Genomic DNA, 21172 nt, shown 5'->3' on the forward strand with positions numbered 1-21172 from the left:
GGCTTGTAACAAATGAAGACTTCCCAGGTAAAATTGTTACAATGGCTTGGATTCTAACTTGGGTGCCCGTGAACAAAAGGAACCCATTGGGTAATAGCAAGATTCAGCAGAGGATCCTGCTGCTGGTAGGGGGAAGGCAATTTTGCCAACTTCTCTTCTTCCTGCAGCCCCCCTCCCCATTCTAAAAGGTCCCACAGCCCTCCAGATCAGCTTTTCAGGTGCATATGAGGCTGCCAATTGAAAGTTGTGAACCGCCCAGAGAGCTTCGGCTATTGGGCGGTATAAAAATGTAATAAATAAGTTGCCCCTTGTGTATGTTTTTACAGCTGCCTTTGAGGCTGGGTGACTGGAACTGCACACAGTATTCTTACTGGCTTGTGTGTACCCCATAGAACTATATACTGATGGAATGGAGAATCACTTGCAACATATTGCACTTTCTTCCTTGTATGTCTGAGATCTCCCACAGGGAAGTGCTCAGAACATCAACCTTGTAATATCACAACAAGACACAAATGAGATGTATGTCACAGAACAACTCAAGCCACCTCAATTCCATCTAGTTGTTAAAATGTTAGAAATGTATCTTCTGTTACCTTACCAACATCTGTCTGCGTCCCTACTCATGTTTTTAAAAAGCTGGTGGGAATACGTAAAAATGGAATTGGCCTTGAATTTTAGGATGCAGGCATGTGTTGCTGTACACAAAGAGTAGAGGTGTTCTGAATTTGGCGGGCCTTTAAGCACCATGCAGCTGGCATCCTTCTGAAATAATAGGGAGGAATTGTCAAAATAATGCAACTCAACAGTGCCACAAGAAACAATTGGTGCCCTTGAATAGATGTTTGCTAAGCAGGGCAGAACAGAATTCCAAGTCAACGTCTTAACGCTTCTGTATCTTGCTTTGCTGAAGAACTCTTGACAGTGTTAGAAATGCTGGTTGCTGCTAAGACTCTCCCCTACCCCTCATGAACTGCGTTCTGTGTTGCACAGTAAGGGTGCAATGTGATGAATGCTGATAATAAGGTGATGGGTTCAATGTGATGTTGGTCTTGGGCAGTGCCTGGCAGTGACGCTGGATGGGACATGCCTAAGCAGGGTGGAGAGTGAACCTCTTGTTTAATCAGGGCTTATATGTATAACTCCTCTTATATAATGCAAGTTATGTTTCCTGTCTTAGTCTCCATTTAAGCAGTGTAACTTCAGAGATAAAAGCAGGGGGAAAGTTCACCACAGGTATGGATCTAGCCTTGCACTCGGGCAAGATGCTCAGGCTCTATTCCTTTGCATGTCCCAGAGGTGAATTGGGAACAACAGTGAGTAGGAAGAGGACCTTACAAAAGAGGTTCTCTCCCTCATTTTAGTCTGTCAAGTAAAAATGGGTTAGGTCTCATCATGGCTGAAGGAGACAATTAAAACAGAGCCCAGCCAGTATGTTTACTCAAACCCCAGGTCTGGAAGTAATTACTAAAAAAAAGAGAGAGATAGAGAGAGAGAGAGAGAGAGAGAGAGAGAGAGAGAGAGAGATGTTGGTGGAGGGAGTAGAACAATATATGCTTGGCTGCAATGTTGTTTGAAGGCCGGACCTACAAGCAAAATTCCAATTGAAAAGCAGGATGCCCTGCTGGGTCTTAGCAGTCAGTGCTATGGGTGCAAGCACTTGATCTGCCTGGGATAAGATGGATGCTGGGAATGGTTGGCTTTTTCTCTGTCTAAACTTGCATAGGATTGCACCTTAAATCACTTAGGAGAGAGGCCTAAACATTTGCTGCAAAAGGGTTAGCAGCCTAACCATGGCTTAGCGTGTCGTTTGAACAGCCCCAATGTGGTCCCAAGCCATTTAGGACTTTAAAGGCCAAAACCAGCACCTTGAATGGGGGCCAAAAGCAAACAGGTAGCCTAACTAAAACATACAGAATGGAGTAATAAGACCCAAATGCCTTGTTCCCATCTGTTCTATGGTATGCAGAACTGGATTGAATGTGATGTTCCGAGTAACAAAATTAACAAATAATTTGTGAACACACTGGAAATTGAATAGTTTCCTACTCCCGACTTCAGCTATTCTTAGAATCATAGAATAGTAGAGTTGGAAGGGGCCTATAAGGCCATCGAGTCCAACCACCAACTCAATGCAGGAATCCACCCTAAAGCATCCCTGACAGATGGTTGTCCAGCTGCCTCTTGAAGGCCTCTAGTGTGGGAGAGCCCACTGTCGTGTTTCTCACAAAGCTCTTGCTTTTGATGGGAGACAAATGATGAGATCTTCTAGGTAATCCACAGAGCTTTTATTAAGCAGCAAACATCTCTCCTACCTGAAGAGAGTCTAATCTCTTGGAAACTTCCCCCTAGGCAAAATTATGCAAATTAAGCGAGACAATTGTCCGACTAAGGAGAACAGGGAGCCTCTTCCCAAACGCATGTAACTTCAGAGAGCTTGGTGTGGAGGCAGGTTCTGGCGCAATCCTAGTCGGATTGACTTTCTCACGCCTTCCTTCTGCTCTGTGCGTTTTAGCTTCCGGCGGACCCTAGCATCAGCTAGTTTGTCAGGGCAGTCTTCTCCGGAAGAAAGCTCACTTCCCACTGAGTGTGTAGGATTTGGCCTTGAGGAGATAAGCTCTGGAGAGGGCTGACTCCCAGCTGGGGAATCGCCCATGAGAGCTTCCTCCTCCACTGGTACAGGCTGGCTGGTGTCTGGCGCCACATCCTCTAGGTCCGAGGCTGATTCTGATTGATTACCTGAAACACCTTCTCCCAAAACAGGGGCAATAGGGTTAGACATAACACCCACAACCTCCCTTGGTAACTGGTTCCATTGTCGTACTGCTCTAACAGTGACATGCATAGACAGTAGCTCAGTATGTTAAGCTCCCAACAGTAGCCTTTTGCTTTTCAGGAATGCTTGTTAATTCTAGAAGCCAAATCCCAATTTTCAGAATGGATCTACCTATAAGAAAATAAGTGCCTACAAAGCTTTCACCTAATGCTCTTAAAACATCTTGCCCCTTTCTCCTTCCAGTTCATCCCATTATCCAATTTGACCAATAAATGAGGCGACTGCCTCTTAACTACCTAGTTTGGTCTTGTAGAATGCATAGCAAGATGTTCTACCTTGGAGTAGTTGCTCCTTATCATTTCTTAGCCACCCTTTTTGTGAAGAGGTTAGGACGTAAAAGAAACACTTGCTGTATTCATCGATTTGTTTGAGAGAGCAGCATTCTAACCTGCTTTTATGATTGTGAGTATGCTGCAAGGAGGTGGTAGCTGCTCCAGATCCCAAATAACAGGGTGTGATCTTCTGTGAACACACCTATTTTGTGAATTGTTCATCGTGTGTCAACATTGACTAAAGGCGAATGCTATTTATTAAATCTGCAATGCTTAATCAATTCTTCTTTTTGATTCACCTTGGTTTGTCAGCTTTTTAAGTACACATGATCCTATTTGGAAGGCCTAAAGGTAACAATTTAAAACAAGAACATAGATGAGCTATTTATTAAAATCAAAATAAAACAAAATACCCTATTTCTTCGATTCTAAGACACACTTTTCCCCCCATATAAACATCTCTAAAAATGGGGTGCGTCTTAGAATCGCGGGTGTGTCTTAGGGTTTTTTTTTCCTGTTGGTGGTACTGAAATTAGTGTGCGTCTTACAATCGAAGAAATACAGTATGTTACCTACCAATAAACCCGAAATCATTCTATTGACCCAAAGTTGATGCAAATGATATTTTAAGTAACTTTCCCAAAAGAAGGCTGGGTTGTGTCTCCTTGGAGAAGGCTTTTATCACTTGTGGGATGGTTTCAAAGAATACTTATTGTTTTTTGTGGGGGGGCATTTCAAAATTGATATTTAGATAGCAAACTCAAGAGGGCATTCCTGATCATCCCTGGAATCCACAATGGAATGTAGAGGAAAACACCATTTTCTAGATAATATCAGACTCAGACTTTTTGAGCTTTACAGGCAAGTTTGAATTGTTCCTAGAAAGCTATAGGCAGCCTGAACAGATAGTGAAATACTGACATTCATGTTCTCATCTAAACGGTTTGCAAACAGGTTACCTAGAAGACTACTTTCTTGCATATGTACTTACACAAATCTTCAGATCTTCCTCAGAGGCCCTACTTCAAGTACCTCTGCTAAATGAAGCGGGTAACTCCCAAGATGAGGGTGTTTTCATTAGTGACAGTTCAGTTCTGAAACACCTTTCCGAAAGAGGTTTATCTGACGCCAACTCTAGATTTTTTGGCACCGAGCAAAGACCTTTCTGGTCCCCAAGGCCTTTCAAACAATGCATGTAGTTTGGACCTCTCAATTTTACAGTCTGTTCTGTTTTGGGGTGCTGTAAGGTTTCCTCTTTCGTCATATTCTATGTTGCTTTTGACACTATGGTTTAATGTTCTATGTTGTTTTTATGTTTATTGAAAGTTCATTATGCAGCAGCATACAAATATAATAAATAGATAAATAAAATACAAATAGGAACATGCTTGTAATTCCTCAGTTCTTATATCAGGTGTCATTACACCCACGTATGCACCATGCAGGCTGTGTGTGTGTGCTGCCTCATGCCTTATTGTTCAAGTGCATGTATTTATATGCACATGCACTCGACACAAGATACATCTAATTCCCTTGCAAGACAAATATCGGGAGAATTAATTACTAAAGACTGACAATTCCAGGAACTCGCACATGAACATTTTAATATGACATCTCTAAAAGGCAAAAATAGGTACTTATTTACCAGGGATAGAATACTAGAAAAAGAAACTGTTCCTAGAAAATAGAGATAGCTATATTCTAAGTATAAGCTTGTAAAATAGCCCCTTTTGTGCTCATCTCAGACAAGTAAGTATTGGTGGTCTTATTTTCAACGCTGTGAGGTGCTGAGCTATTTTGCAGAAAGTTCTGGGTGCATTTCTCAATAACAGTGTGTTGTCTGCCCAACTATTGCTGAGCTTCTACTGAGGCTCAACTGCCTTGAACTGCAGCATGAGCTCACTTTGTGACCCTTGTGATATTTCTCTCTGGCAAACATCCCTGGCCTCTGACCAAAAGCAATCCATGTTCTTTCTGTAGATGTGGCAATAAGACTTTGGTTTGAGCTGCCCACCCATCCCAATCATGTTGCGCTTCAGCTCCCCCTGGTAGCAGTTGATCATAACTCATAATCTGTTAACTCCTGCAATGCCTTGCCCTAGCCTCTGTAATATTTATCAGCCCTGTTCAAAAGATACCTTAAACCATGGCTTTAACTATGGTGGTTAAGCCAGAAAGCGAGGCCGTGTTCGGAAGACACCTTAAACCATGGCTTAAACTTTTTGCCTTAAGTCACCGTGGTTAAAGCCGTGGTTTAAGGTGTCTTTTGAACACAGCCTGGCTTTCTGCCTTAACCTCTGTGGTTGAAGCCGTGGATTAAGGTGTTTTCTGAATGGATCCTGTATGTGTGTATGTGACCAGGTCTTGCTAATCCTCTTTTGGTGCAGTAGTTTTATGGTAGTTTGAATAGCGATTATATATCCTTGGTTGCAGATTATCCAGCACCTGGTTGCAAACCCTCTAAGCCAATCCTGTAACACCCAAGAAGTGCTGATTTACAATTGTAGAAGCAAGATAGATGTGACTTGTCCATTTCCAAAGATGATCCTTTAAAAAAATTAACACTGTTTCTTATAATGAAGCTACAGTAATAGTGAACAATTACTGCATTTGGCATATAAGAAGAGCCATTCTGGATCAGACCAAGGGTCCATCTAGTGCAGTCCTCTAGGAATTTATCCAACCACCTTTTGAAGCCGTCCAAACTGGTGGCGATCACTGCATCTTGTGGTAGTGAATCCATAGTTTAACTGTGTGTTGTGTGAAGAAGTTACTTCTTTTGATCTGTCCTAAATCTCCCACCCATCAGCTTCATGGGATGACTCCTTTGGGTTCTAGTATTATGGGAGAGGGAGAAAAATTATCCCAATCCACATTCTCCACACCATTGCATAGTTTTGTACACCTCCATCATGTCTCCCCTTGCCCTCCTTTTTCCCCAGCTATACACTCCCAGTTCATCCCTCACCCACCTTCCGCAGTATGTGTCTTATTCATTGTTTCCTTAGCAGTCATTGTCTGTTTACAAATGGCAGATAATCAAGTTCAGATGGGCTGCTAGTGCTGTGTGCGTTATCATTGTTGAAGTATTACCCTATTTCTTCGATTCTAAGACACACTTTTTCCCATATAAACATCTCTAAAAATGGGGTGCGTCTTAGAATCGCAGGTGTGTCTTAGGTTTTTTTTTTTCTGTTGGTGGTACTGAAATTAGTGTGCGTCTTACAATCGATGGTGTCTTACAATCGAAGAAATACGGTATCTTAATACATTTCATGCCCCAGTGTTTGTCTGACCTCAGCTGCACTGCTTAAGTCTTCTGAGGCCCTATCCTGGTAGAGTCTGTACTGATGGTCTTCCACTAAAGTTGTGTTGGACAAAGGTGTTTGCAAATCTCATTCCGTGTTTGGCATTCTATATGGCCTTTTAGATCTGTCAGAAGATGATGTGTGGGCATTTGGAACAATCAACTACAGAACTGAGTTGTCTGAAGCATGGGATTGAGAAGGTTCAGTAGCTGCGTGGGTTAGGAAAGCATGAGTGTAACTTCTTGGGTAGGGGGACGGAGTAACTCGATAGAGTGACCTTCAATAAATGCTTACTGGAACATCTGAGTGTTGCTTGTATCAACAATTGAATTCAAATTTGACTGGAAAACAAGGTTTACATCATTTGTGTCTGAGCCATTCCCTTTTCATTATAGAAATGGCTTTTTTCTTTTTCTTTTTTTACTTCGAGAATTGCTGCAGTGTTCTGGGAAAGAAACAACATGAAGAGAATGAAACAGCTGAATGTTCATCTGTTGAGTTTGGCTGTTTTGTCTTAGATGACGTGATTGAAGTCATAAATGAATGACTTTTTAGTTTGACTGGTTGTGTCGTGAGTACGTCTTATGGCCAAGACAAAATGCTTTTAATCCAGAGCCTTGCCATTGTATTCTAGGCTTTTGTGATTAGTTCTATCTCAAACTTCCGTGTCCTACGCTTATAGCAGGAATAGGCAAGCTGGTGCCCTCCAGATGTTTTGGACTGCCACTCTTGCACTCCTTGACAATTGGCTATGCTGGCTGGGACTGATGGGAGCTGTAGTCTAGATTTATGGTATTCAAAATCTCAGACCAGAAAGTATACTGGAAATGTCCTGAACATATGTGGAAGGTAAGTTAATTGTCATGGTGGACAACCCTGAGACTTTTTATTATGTCACCCAACCCCTGAATCCTTGCATCAATACCCTAGCTAGGACTGGATGTATAGAGTTTTGCCCTGGGTGCAGATAAGTTGGAATGAATGGCTGCTTCCTTCAAAATGTGGAGAGCATGTTAAAGATGGGGGATGTGTGTGTGTGTGTGTGTGTGTGTGTGTGTGTGTGTGTGAAAGACAGTGAGTGCTAGTGCAGTGTAATAGTTAGAGGAGGTGTGGACAACTGTGGACCATGGCTAAATGTGGCCCCTACTGCACCTCCGCTGCCCCCCATTTTGTAAAAAACAAAATGGCCTCCAGAGTGGCCATTTTGAAGCTGTTTTGCTCTTTGAGTAGTCCATATATCATTTTAAAATGGAGGAGGTGTGTGGCCTGCGGAGGGATCCAGGCGGAGAACAAGATCACTGAACTTCTTGAAGTTGCTCACATCTGGGTTAGAGTGTTGGACTAGGGTTCAAATCTTCCTGCAGCCGCAGCTTGTTGGGTGACAGCGGTCCAAGAATTATTTCTCAGCCTAACCTATCTCACTGGGTTATTGTGGCGGGGAGGGGAGAACTATGTACACCACCCTGAGCTCCACAGAAGAAAGGTAGAATATAAATGTAAAGGGAATGAATAGAGCAGGGGTCTGAAACCTCTGGCCAAATCTGGCCTGGCTTTGATCCTGATCTGGCTCTCCAAAGGTGCCCAAAAGGCCACCTCCCTTGATTAACTAAACTAAGGCTTAGTTACTGGCACTAAAAACTTTAAGATAATATATGCTGGTATTTCTGGCCTCCCTCCTTTTGGCCACCACTGGAATGTGGATCCCAAGAGCTTCTCCAAAATAGAATTTGGCCCTTGGTCTGAAAGAGGTTCAACAGCCTTGGGATTGAGTGTTGGACTTGGAGTAAAACATAGGATGCTCCCCTTATACAAGATCAGACTACTTGTCATCCACCGAGCCAGTACTGCCTATACTGAAGGTGGCTCTCCACAAGGTTTCTGGCAGGGTGATACTAAATAAATATTATTATTACACTTATATACTGCCCCCATAGCCAGAGCTCTCTGGGCGGTTTACAGAAAGGTCAATCTAGTCCAGCACTCTGTTCAGACAATCATAGAATCATAGAATAGCAGAGTTGGAAGGGGCCTACAAGGCCATAGAGTCCAACCCCCTGCTCAATGCAGGAATCCACCCTAAAGCATCCCTGACAGATGGTTGTCCAGCTGCCTTTTGAATGACTCTAGTGTGGGAGAGCCCACCACCTCCCTAGGTAACTGGTTCCATTGTCGTACTGTTCTAACAGTCAGGACGTTTTTCCTGATGTCCAGCTGGAATCTGGCTTCCTTTAACTTGAGCCTGTTATTCCGTGTCCTGCACTCTGGGATGATCGAGAAGAGATCCTGGCCCTCCTCTGTGGGACAACCTTTTAAGTCTTTGAAGAGTGCTCTCATGTCTCCCCTCAATCTTCTCTTCTCCAGGCTAAACATGCCCAGTTCTTTCAGCCTCTCTTCATAAGGCTTTGTTTCCAGACCCCTGATCATCCTGGTTGCCCTCCTCTGAACACGCTCCAGCTTGACTGCGTCCTTCTTGAATTGTGGAGCCAACCAGTTGTTGACCAGGGAACCACAAGCAGGACACGGCTACAACAGCACCCTCCCACGCATGTTCCCCAACAACTAGTGTACACAGGCTTATTGCCTCTGATACTGGAGGTTGCACTTGGCCATCAGGAGCCATTGATCGCCTACTTCTCCAGGAATTTATCCAATCCTCTTTTGAAGCCATCCAAATTGCTGTCCATCACCATATCTTGTGGTAGTGAATTCCATAGTTCAAATGTGTGCTGTATAAAGAAGTACTTCCTTTCATCTGTCCTAAATCTCTCATCAATCAGCTTCTTGAGTTGACCTCATTGGGTTCTAGTATTATGGCAGAGGGAGAAAAATGTCTCCCTATCCACATTCTCCACACCATGCACAATTTTGTACACCTCTGCATGTGAAGCATTGTGCTCTAGCACTGATCTTGGGAGATCCAAGCTCCAGTATTCTGGAGGCATATAATACAGTTCTAGTGCTGAACCTATGCAAGTCTGAGCCTGGAGATCATATGAGCACTTCACATGGTACGGCTTTGAGCTGCTTGGAGGCGGGAAACAAGCAGGTAGGGAATATGGTGGCAAAGTGCCCTATACCAGAGTGGTCAGCCCAATTCAGAACAAGTTTTCGTTTAAAGCTGGGGTGAATGGACTTCCTTTACAACTAACCAGAGTTTTGGGATCATGCTAAAAATTTCCTGGAGGTTCCGATCCCCCACCCCTCCCAGAACTTCCAATTGAAAGGGAGGCTACCCTGAAATTCTGTCTCTTTTTGTCATGATGTCTCTGGAGTTAAGTTTCAAGACAAATGCCTAAGAAGAACTCTTTACAAAGAACAGCTGGTTCAGTTCCAGTTAAACCACTTTGTTTTGTAGCTTGGATAGAAACTAAATTCCAGACTAGCTATGTCAAAGATTAGAGTTGGCAGTCAAGGTGAGAGAGTCTCAAGAATCCTTGGCCTATTGCGTTGTCTTATGCTAATCCTTTGGAAAAGTTGCTTTGTGTAAGCGGTGATGAGAGCTGCATCTTGGTCGGTATGTATGCAATGCCACCTTGGGCAACTTGGAGAAGTGGCATGTGCACTTTCGAAAACATCCTCGTTCCTCACTGGTTAACTCTTCCTGTTAAGAATAGACATCTGCTTGTTTTTCTCACTTTTTGAGGTCATGACATGAATTTGAAAAGTGGAACGAGCCGTCTGGGCACCCCAGACACATTTGCAAGTTGCCAGAAATGTACAGGCACTCAGGTCCTGGCCATGTGAACATTAGAGGTCTGCTGAAGTATAGGCCAATCTGTAGCTGAAGGGTGAGGCTTTTGGGGGGTGGGTAATGATTTGCTTGAAGTGGGTTCAGACAGCCAAGTGCCATGTGGTGCACACTGTAGTGGCAGTGACCATGTGGGGAGCTCTCCGTCTGCACTGACTGTTCTTGTTGTGACACTAATGTGACCATGGCTTTCCTCACCCTTGTTTCTGGCCAGTTGAAGAGCATGGTAGCATGCTCTTTCCCTGTGGCATTTGGAAAAGTGGAAATTAGCCTTGGAGTACCTATAACTGATATATCATTACAACAAGCAAAAAGCCTTACAAATTGCTCATGGGGTATGATAACCTCCTAGCTCACCTCTGCACAGCAGCTGCAGCCTGTTTGCTCCCCCCGCCCCCCCAATTTCCTTAACCTGCATCCGGATGCCTCTGAACCAGTTTCTCTGGGTTTTAGTTCATCGCTGCATTTCGGGACTTCTGCTCTTGCCTTCTGTGCGTTACACTTTCTGTGAGCCAACTCCTTTCTGCTCTTAGTTTGTGAAGCACAACCAACTGCAGTGGTTGTGGGAGTATGAAAAACTGGATGTTGCATAAACTTGAGTTTGCTTGCAGTAACATATAACCTATGGCAGCAACATATTCCCTCTGAGTAACTGTATGTGCTTTAGTTAGAAGGGATGAAAAGCCATCTTACTGCAAAGTCAAAACTGAAAAGGATGCAAAGTCCTCTGACCACAGTGCAATCCTAGCCCAAAGGCAAACAACACCTCCACCAAGCCTCCTGATTTTTATTTAGTAAGTTTTCTTTAATTACATGCTTTCTTATAAATGGGATGATGGCATTCTCTAAACCCATCTTTATTTGAGATCAAAAGGGGGCTTTTGTGTTCTGGAGCTTAGAGCCCACCTCTGCCTTGTACTGAGGCTCTTGGGTACGTTACTTTTCTTTTAGTCTTACCAATTTGGAATGTGGAATGGCCTGCTGGAGGAGATTCGTCAACTTGACAGTCTTTTAGCATTTAAAAAAGCAATAAGGACTGATCTCAATCATTGAATCTTTATTGCTTGTTAGCCAACTAGGCCATTCGCAAACAAATAAAATAGTGGCAAAATAACATATTAACATAATAACATAATAGCATATCCATACTCCATCACATCACAATCAGACGAATAATACAAGCTAATAATATGAAACTGATAGTAGGCTCAATTGCAGTACCAGTACTGGCCTGCAAGTAATCTCAGATTGGTAAAATTTAATCCTATATGGCAAACAGAAGCTTCCGTACCTCCAGCGCCCGCTGTACAAATTTTGCAGTCCTGAACGATATATAATGATCAGAGCCTAACAATAATATCTGAGTTACATTTTTAGGTGACGTGGTTGAATCAGGGGCACAAGGTATTGCTTCCTCAGCTCGACATACACTGGACACTCAACTAGAAAGTGTGTCACGTCCTCAGTTTTGGGGCAGCCGTCTGGGCAGTCAGCTTTAGCGCGTGGATGGGTCCTGTAACGTGCTTTCACCTCCATTAACTGGAGTGAATTTAACCTGCACCGGGTAAATAACCATCTCAACTCATGTGAGGTAACAGAAGTTAAGTATAAAGGGGCTTTTCCCGGGGCAGTAATTATACTTTTGTATATCGTATTTGAATGGCTCGCTTTGATGACAGCCAATGATGATTGTATTTCACAATCATACAGTCTTCTTGAGATCTCCTCTTTAGCCCCATCAAACCCTCTTGTAAGGAGATAAACTTGTGAGCAGCCCAATTTGGCTACAGAATGGCTCATCTTTTCTGCCCATGACTCTTTCCCCATATCCTCGTGTGTGGCCATAACCAGTGGAGAAACCAACTGGAACAGTATCTTTAGCCAGAAGGAGATTGCTGCTTTTAGAGCTAACGTTTGAATTGAGTGACACGCTGTTTCCAGCCGGACAATATCTTTGGATGTTGATCTGGGGACCCCAAGCGCTCTGGTTAAAAATTTATGTTGCTCAATCGCTAATGGTGTAATATCTGCATGGGCCCATACAGGCGCCCCGTACAGAATCTGTGGGAGTAATTTAGCTTTAAACAGTTCTATTAGGGGAGCTGTAAAGACTGATCTATTCTGGCAGGCCTATCCAGTGGAATTTTAGAATGTTTTTAGGATGTTTTAATCATGTATACTATGTTTTTAATCAGTTTTTATATTCACTGTTGTTCCCCGCCTCGATCCAAGTGGAGAGGCGGGTAAGAAATATATTATTATTATTATTATTATTATTATTATTATTATTATTATTTTATTAGCCTTCTGGGAATTGAGGGTTTTGTGACTGGCTGTGCGCACCATGGCAGCCATTTCATAAATGGGAAAGCTACACTGCAGGGCAGCCATTTTGTGAGAGCACCCACAACACTCAAAATTCCAAATGTGCCCACTGACCCAAAAAAGTTGGGGATTCCCTGCCTTAGTTGGTAACGCTAATAGTAGGAATAGCTTTGATGAGGATGAAAGAAGGATGTAGCCTCTCTTTCCAGTTCCATGATTGTGTCTGAAGACATTAGAAAGCTTGTGGAATCCCACCTTCCAGTCAATCACTTTTATTGATAAAGAAGGAGAACTTGTGCAAAGCAGAAGAACAGCTGCTGCCTTTTCTTATCTTTTATTTTACTGTGGGACCTTCAGGATTAGGTGGGGAAATGAGTCATTTTCATGAAATGGGTTGTCTTGACCTACCTGATTGGGGACAGGTAGATCAAGCTGACACTGGCGTTGATACAAGTGGGGCATCCCCAAACCAAAGTGGGTGAAGCCAACATGCCAGGCTGGGCCATCTGTTGCAATCACACAAGAGGATTAGTGCTGCTTTGAGGGCTTGACCCAGATTTATATCTTAGTGTCAGTTTCAATCAGGCAGATATCGCAAAAGCACAATGACCCTGAGAATGCAAAGTAAACAAAGGTATTAGGCATCCGAATAACTGCTGGCTTTTATGTGAAGATTGGTCACTGCTGCTGCTGTTTGTACCTAGCCCTACCTAATCTGTGCAAAACCTTTTCCAACCCTTCAATGGCCAGCAACATTTCCCGTTCTCTTCTCTTCCCTCTTTGCCTGTGGCCCACCATTTTGTTTGCTTAACATTCCACTTGAAGAATAATTCTGTGGAAGCTGCAGTTTTCTCAGCATTGTTTCATTTGGATCTTTAAATAGGGAGGGCTAAATCGGCCCCTTATGTGCTCAGGGGAGCATTTCCACGCATGACGCTGTATACTTGGCCTTTTCCACATCTGTTTTCAGTGTAAAACTTAAGGAAGCTCTTGTGCAAAATTAGCTGTCCTGGAAACTTGAACTGCCTGTGACTAAAGGAATGTGGGGAAAACAGCCTCTATTTTACAGAACATGCGTACAATGTCTTGATGTTGACAAGTTAAGAGAATAAATAGGATGGAACCACCAGAGCTAGCAGTAACTTCGTCATTTTAATTTTATGGATGTTTCTAACCAACTTTTTACAAAATATACGGTTTTTTAAAAAATTGGCCTTTTAAATTATTTGAGTATTTCTAAGTTGTTGCTACACAAGGCATATCCAGTTCAAACACAGTTGTATTTTATAACTAGTCTTTCTGTTAATTTCTTGAGAATTATCCACCAGAATGTCTTGAGAATTGTCCACCAGTATGACTCTGAACCTTGGATACTCTTATGCCAGCCGATATTGTTCCAATAAAAAGCTGATCACATTGTCTGCTTTGTATCTCCCACTTTGACTTTGTCCAAGGTCTTGGGGTGGTTTTGTGGACCATCCTTTCTTTCCTGTAGAGTGTTAAGAATTAGTAATTTTCACAAGGCAAAATGTGACTTTTTTCAGGCCCTCAACTTTTGTAAGCCTGTACAGAATTGGCATTTATTTAATCATTGAACTGTAGAGTTGTAAGGGACCTATAAGGCCATCAAGTCCAACCCCCTGCTCAATGCAGGAATCCACCTTTAAGCATCCCTGACCGATGGCTATCCAGCTGCCCCTTGAAGGCCTCTACTGTGGGAGAGCCCACCACCTCCCTAAGTCATGGTTCCATTGTCGTACTGCTCTAACAGTCAGGAAGTTTTTCCTGATGTCCAGCCAGAATCTGGTTTCCTGTAACTTGAGCCCATTATTCCATGTCCTGCACTCTGAGATGATCGAGAAGAGATCCTGGCCCTCTTCTGTGTGACAACCTTTCAAGAACTTGAAGAGTACTCTCATGTCTCCCCTCAGTCTTCTCTTCTGAGGGCTAAACAGGCCCAGCTCTTTCAGTCTCTCTTCATAGGGCTTTCTTTCCAGACCCCTGATCATCCTGGTTGCCCTCCTCTGAACACACTTCGAACTGAGTGTCTTTTGCTTAGGCTCATTACAGGGTTTGCATATCTTACTCTTCTCTGGAATACATAAGAACATAAGATGAGCCATGGTGGATCAGACCAAAGACCTATCTCGTCTAGCATTCTGTTTCCACAGTGGCCGACCAGATACCCCAATAGGAAATGCACAAACAGGACATGAGTGCAATAGCACCGTCCTGCTCATGTTCCCTACCAATTTGGATTGAGAGGCATATTGCCTCTGAACCTGGAGGGAATATATCACTATCATAACTAGTAGCCATTGATAGACTTATCTTCCTTAATCCCTTTTTAAAGCTGTCCAAGTGGTAGTGAATTCCATAATGTAACTATGCGCTGTGTGAAGAAGTCCTTCCTTTTCTCTGTCCTGAATCTCCCACCATTCAGTTTCACGGGATGGCCTCTGGTTCTAGTATTTTGAGAGAGGGAGAAATCCTTCTCCCCATCTATTTTCTCCACACCATCCATAATTTTGTGCACCTCTATTGTGTCTCCCCGTAAGGCCCAAATATTGTAAGCTTTCCACGGAAGCAAGTTGCTTTAACCACTTGATTATTTTAGTTGCCCTTTTCTGCACCTTCTCCAGCACGGCATGCCATCTGGACAAAAACATAGGTCTGACTTTGAGGGATGCACTAACAATACTCCACAGCGCCTTGCAAGACCAGTGATGAGCTGGCACTTATGACCAGTCATTGGTCTCTGTTTTTTTGTTTCTCAATCACAGGGTAATGTTTTAAAATTGGGTACATCTATTTCTGGCTTCTAATTTAATGTGAAACCGGGTTATCTGGCTTGTGAAACGTTGTCACTTTCCTCCATCTTCATGCCTTGCTCCCTGGCACCTTGCTGGCTCGTTCTCTGTGCATGCTCCCTCTCTAATTGTATATTTGGCTGGTTACACACATTCTTCAGTCTCATCCAGGTCAGCTTTTAAAATGTGCTCCCTGTAATTTCCTCCCTTAAAAACAGGAGCTAGGCTGGCGAAAATATACCACACATATAACCCTGGCTTTATGGTATCCTAAGAAGCTTATTTCTAGAATTCTGCTTCAAAAAATAAACGCAACTCTCCTTGCTCACCATAAATCCCACCTCCCTCTCCCCCAGGAATGTTCTCTGCTTCTGACTGCATCAGTGATGCAGCCATTAGATGCGAAGTGCTTCAGTTCTGCTCAAGTAGTCCCATGATTTATTTCTTTATATTTATTTCTCGTGTTTCCTCCTAGGAGTTCAGGGTGGCTCACTGGATCCTCCTCCCTGCTTTTTGTCCTCACAACAACACAGTGAGGTAGGATAGGCTGAGAGATAGTGACTAGCCCAAAGCCACGCAGGGAGTTGAATGGCTGACTGGGAATTTGTATCTGGGTATCCTTGGTCCTCATCTTCAAAGTAAGAAATTGCAATAAATGTGCCGGTGAATGGCCTGGAAGCACCTGGTTAGGCCTCATCTTGAATATTGCGTCCAGTTCTGGGCACCACACTTCAAGAAGGATGCAGACAAACTGGAGTGTGTTCAGAGGAGGGCAACCAGGATGATCAGGGGTCTGGAAACAAAGCCCTATGAAGAGAGACTGAAACAACTGGGCATGTTTAGTCTGGAGAAGAGAAGATTGAGGGGAGTCATATGAGCACTCTTCAAATACTTAAAAGGTTGTCACACAGAGGAGGGCCAGGATCTCTTCTCAATCCTCCCAGAGTGCAGGACACGGAATAACAGGCTCAAGTTAAAGGAAGCCAGATTCCAGCTGGACATCAGGAAAAACGTCCTGACTGTTAGAGCAGTACGACAATGGAACCAGTTACCTAGGGAGGTTGTAGGCTCTCCCACACTAGAGGCCTTCAAGAGGCAGCTGGACAACCATCTGTCAGGTATGCTTTAGGGACTTGATGGCCTTATAGGCCCCTTCCAACTCTACTATTGTATGATTCTATGATGCTGCTGCACTCTTGGTGAAACTACGCAAGAGACCTGTGTCAGGCACAAACCATTAAAATTTGCTGCTGCTCTCTCACCTTTCTAGAGCGACACAAAACCTGTTTTCCTAGCCATATGTTTCATCCCCCTAATTGCTGCATCTGCACCCCAGAAGAGTGTTTCTTCTCAAATGCCTTTAATAGCCATGAAGCCAAGGGGGGTATCTCGATCAAGAGAGGCGAGTTTGTAAATAGTCCACTTGGTTGCAATTCTTACCTGCCAGAGGTGAATGGCTAAGCAAGGAAGGCTCTTAAAACGTGGGAAACAAATTAGAGTATGTCTCAGTTTGGGACAAATGACTAACATTGGTACATAATAGGTAGCCATGATGGTCCATTAGAAATAACCCTGATTCTCCAGTAGGGTAGCAGTCCTTTTATTAAGATCAACTAAAATAGTTCAGACAGACCTGTGAGTTCTGGAGAACTTGAAACCTTGCTCTCTCGACCTTCTCTTGGGCTTCCTTGAGGCATCTAGACGGCTCTAGGACCAGACAGGCCTTTGATGTGGTCCTTACTACTTCAGGACAGTTATTTTAAAGTTGGTCCTGGTAAAAGTATTACCCTACTGCGGCTTTGGGGCATTACCGTAAGTTCTTGGGGGCTTGTATACACTTTTGGGGCAGTGCACCTTTTCTGGACTTACTTGCATATATGAGAACTGTGGAGGATCCTCCTTTGGTCCAGCTGAATATCCAAATCTGGGAGCAAACTGCACTCAAGCTGGGGATAATAAAACTCTTTTCTTCCTAGCAACACTGGTTCTGTTCACTTGCATGGTGCCTGCGGGGAGAGAGCTCCTTTTAATTATTGAAGCACAATCTTATCTTGTGCCTCCCTTGTGCCATTTTTCCACTCTTCGCTTCTGCTATGCTTTTAAAAATTGCTAGCCAGTCGCTACAGAACTTCCATTCCCAGGTAATTTCAGCACTGGCTGTTTCTCATCCCATCCAAATTATGCCTTAAGAGCTTAATTGTCTGAGGGCTAACTCATAAATAGATCAGGCAAGCCTTCCTGATTCATAAAACTGCATCCTCCCTCACACACAGACTCATACTTGCTTGAGTCAGTTCCCCGTGAAAAAGGATTTGTCCGTTTCCACCCGTCTCTCCCACCACATCCATTTCCACAGCTACACTGGATGGTCCAGCATGGAGAAGAAATAACGCCTAGCTTCCCCGCCACCCCTGCCATCAAGAGGCAGCCTAAATCGGGGAGGGGGGCAGGAAATAGGATCTCAGTCTCCTGGTAAATCTCTGGGCAATTTGCAGTAGATCGGCAAGGATTTCTGACTCGCATTTTTTTAACAACAGCGGCAACAAAATGACTCCTTTCCTTTGCGCCACTGTAAATTATAGTACTCAAATGAAGAAAGCTTGGGATAACCAAGAATGGGGTTTTGTGTGGAAATACTGTGGGTTACGTTTAGTTCTCAAAACAATTTCCTGGGCTCATAATTCATAGAATCATAGAATAGCAGAGTTGGAAGGGGCCTAAAAGGCCATCGAGTCCAACCCCCTGCTCAGTGCAGGAATCCACCCTAAAGCATCCCTGACAGATGGTTGTCCAGCTGCTTCTTGAATGCCTCTAGTGTGGCAGAGCCCACAACCTCCCTAGGTAACTGGTTCCATTCTTTCATTCTACATGTGTGTCTTGGGCAGTGAACTCCAGTTGGTGGACCTCGAGGTTCTAATATACAAAGGGGATCTTGAAGTCCATCCATCACTGGCCTAAGTGTTTCTACTCTTGTTCCTTTCCCCATAAAGTTAAGCTGTAGGAATCTACTTAAGCACAATAACTTCCCTTTTGGTCTCCTTATCTGTGCCCACCCAAGCCATTCATATTGTTAGGTGTCCTCCTGTGGCTGGTAATAATTACACACAAACCCATGTGTTTCTGGGTTTGGTTTGCAGGAGGCATTCACTTGCCATACAGTATTCGATGCCCAAATTCTGCTTTCTCCTTTTGGTAGACGTGAGCCAGATACTAACTCCTTCCCCACTTCTCCCAGTCTAATTCTTTATTTACAAGAACATTTACCCCACCCTTCTAATGCCTATATATCACTCCAAGGCAGCTTACATCATTAAAATTACAATATCGCAATCAAATCACAACAGCAGTAAAATATAATAGAAGAAGGCATGAAGGAGACAAAGAATCTTAAAATGAAAACTTTCCCATGCGAAGCAAAAGCCTGCTGGAATCAAAAGAACTTCACATAAAAGCCTAAATGGGGACAAGGGTGACAGGAGATTATCAGACACTTGCAAAAACATTATTTGTGGGTGATAATGGAATAATCTTTTCTCCCCCTCCCTCAAACCATCAAGGGCTGTGCATGCGTCGTGATAAGGAAGCACAAGTTGTCAGTTGGACTGGGTAGTATCAGGGACAGGGCCTCCTTAATGGTGTCCCCCTCACTCTGGAATGAGCTTACTGAGGCCCACCTGCCGCTGGCACTCATCTTTCCAGTGCCAGGCAAAGATCATCCTGTACTCCCAAGCATTTAATGATATATGAAGAGGTATCTATGTCTGCTGTTTTAGAATAAGTGTATTAGGAAAAGCATTGTTTATTTGTTTTACATTGTTTTCATTTTTCTATGTTAAATTTTTTTAGACTATTTTTATTTTGCTATATTTTGTATTTTTATGAATTGTTGTAAAGTGCCCAGAGAGCTTTGGCTATGGAGCAATATAGAAATTAATACCGATACTAATATCAGGCCCATCTTTTTTGACACCCTCTTGCAAGTCGAAACAGGTCAAGGATCATAATGAAACTTTCTATTACAGTAGATTAGGTTGCACAGTTCAAGCTTTTCAGCGTTTGAGGCAGTGCTTACAGCATTTATAGTTCCCAAGAAGCCAAGTAGCCTGTGCAAAGTCTATTGGCACATTGCTTTGTTCAAGAGACAGTCCCAAGGGAAGAGTTCGTACAGAGTCTCAGCAATAGAATGGGACATTTTAGAATGTTTTTAGGATGTTTTAATAATGTATGCTATGTTTTTAATCAGTTTTTAATGTGTTTTACATTCACTGTTGTTCCCCGCCTCGATCCAAGTGGAGAGGCGGGTAAGAAATATATTAGTATTAGTATTAGTATTAGTATTAGTATTAATATACTGCAAGTCAGGCAGACAAGAGTTCATGATTCACGATAAGTCCAGGCAAGAAAGCATTCATAGAATCATAGAATAGCAGAGTTGGAAGGGACCTACAAGGCCATCGAGTCCAACCTCCTGCTCAATGCTCAATTGCTCAAGAGCAATTAAGACATGGGGCTGCTAAAACCTCCCTTCTGATGATCTATATTGACAAGGAAATTTGGTCCATAAACAAGCACTACGTCTGCAGTGGGACTTCTGTTCCATTCTTTTCAGCTGATGTCTTCACCTGGGTGATCCCCACCCACCCCCAGGCCCTCTCCCCTGCAGAGTCCTCTGCCTGCTCACTTCCCACGAAGATTTGTAAATCATAGGTCTGATTCAAGGCTGTGTCTTGCAGCTGGAGCCGATAGGGAGTATCTCCCTCCTTCGGCCTGCAATCAGATGGGAAGCCAGGCAGAACCAGGATCTCGGGACCCAAGCTTCCCATGACTAGACTTGGGTTCTGAATCATTTCTGTACTGTTGCTTGTTTTATACTTTGAATTGTACTTCATGGTTTTAATTGTTGTGAACCTCCCAAAGAGCTTTGGCTATTGGGTGGTATAGAGATGCAATAAATAAATAAATAAATAAATTCTGCTCTAAGTCTGAATGTAATTCTGGCTCCAAAACTGGAGAGCCCACAGTAGCACTGGTGGTAGGCCTGACAAGGAACATAAAAGTGGAGGAGAATTAGGCACCTCACTACAATTGAAAGGAACCCGGAGGAGGCAGTTAGCCTCTGAATGCAGTTTCCTCCCCAGAAAGGGTCCATTATGCTGCATTGGGAGGGGCTGTACCTTGTGTGTGCAGAGGGGTGCTACAAGACCTCATTCACACCCACACCCATACACACACCTTGCTCATACTATTACATTTATCTAGCTAGCGCAGTCAGACACGTTCCCAAACTGAATGTAAAGCCCAAGAGAAGCAGTAGGTGTAACGTGATTTATTTCCTTCCGACTAAAGAAACTGGACACCATCACTACTATTACTACATCTGTAAGTTGAGTCTGCAGACAAGGTAGCTTGGTCATTCTGTTTTGGTTTTGTTCCTTTCTCTGTAGGGAAGAAGTTCAGGAGAATTGTGTTCGTTGGCAGAAGAAATTTACCTTTGTCTGTAAAATGAGTGCCAATCCTGCCACTGGCCTGTTGGACCCCTGCATCTGCCGTGTGTCCGTTCGCAAGGTGAGTGTCGTTCCCCCCCTCCCCACTAGACCCAGCGCCTCTGTTTTGCTTCTGTCCTAGAAATGCAGTCGCACCATTAAGACCTCATGACTGTTTCTAAGGGGGGCATGTCAAAGAGCAAAGAGTGAACATGCTGTTTTGGTTTACAATTCTGTGCCCTGCAAAATGTTGCCTTTTGGAAGGTTTATTCCCTCTGCTTAAATCGAGTTTCACCCCATCTTACAGAGATCCCTTTACTTAAAAGATTCCAGTCCCACCTGAGTTTCCACCGCAGCCTGTAAACTTGTAGCCTGTCAAGCCTGGAACGC

At 43.5% G+C, this 21172-nt stretch overlaps 1 protein-coding gene across 1 annotated transcript in view; it reads left to right on the forward strand.

Moving 5' to 3' along the window:
- The window catches only part of EEIG1 (estrogen-induced osteoclastogenesis regulator 1), a 62644-nt gene that overhangs the window by 16136 nt on the left and 25336 nt on the right, over window positions 1-21172 (forward strand). The window contains exon 3 of the mRNA XM_063144505.1: window positions 20744-20864. Coding sequence (XP_063000575.1) covers window positions 20744-20864 — 121 coding nt within the window. The remainder of the gene's footprint in view (window positions 1-20743; window positions 20865-21172) is intronic.

The sequence above is a fragment of the Elgaria multicarinata genome, chromosome 19 (assembly GCF_023053635.1).
Source record: "Elgaria multicarinata webbii isolate HBS135686 ecotype San Diego chromosome 19, rElgMul1.1.pri, whole genome shotgun sequence".
Taxonomy (NCBI): domain Eukaryota; kingdom Metazoa; phylum Chordata; class Lepidosauria; order Squamata; family Anguidae; genus Elgaria; species Elgaria multicarinata.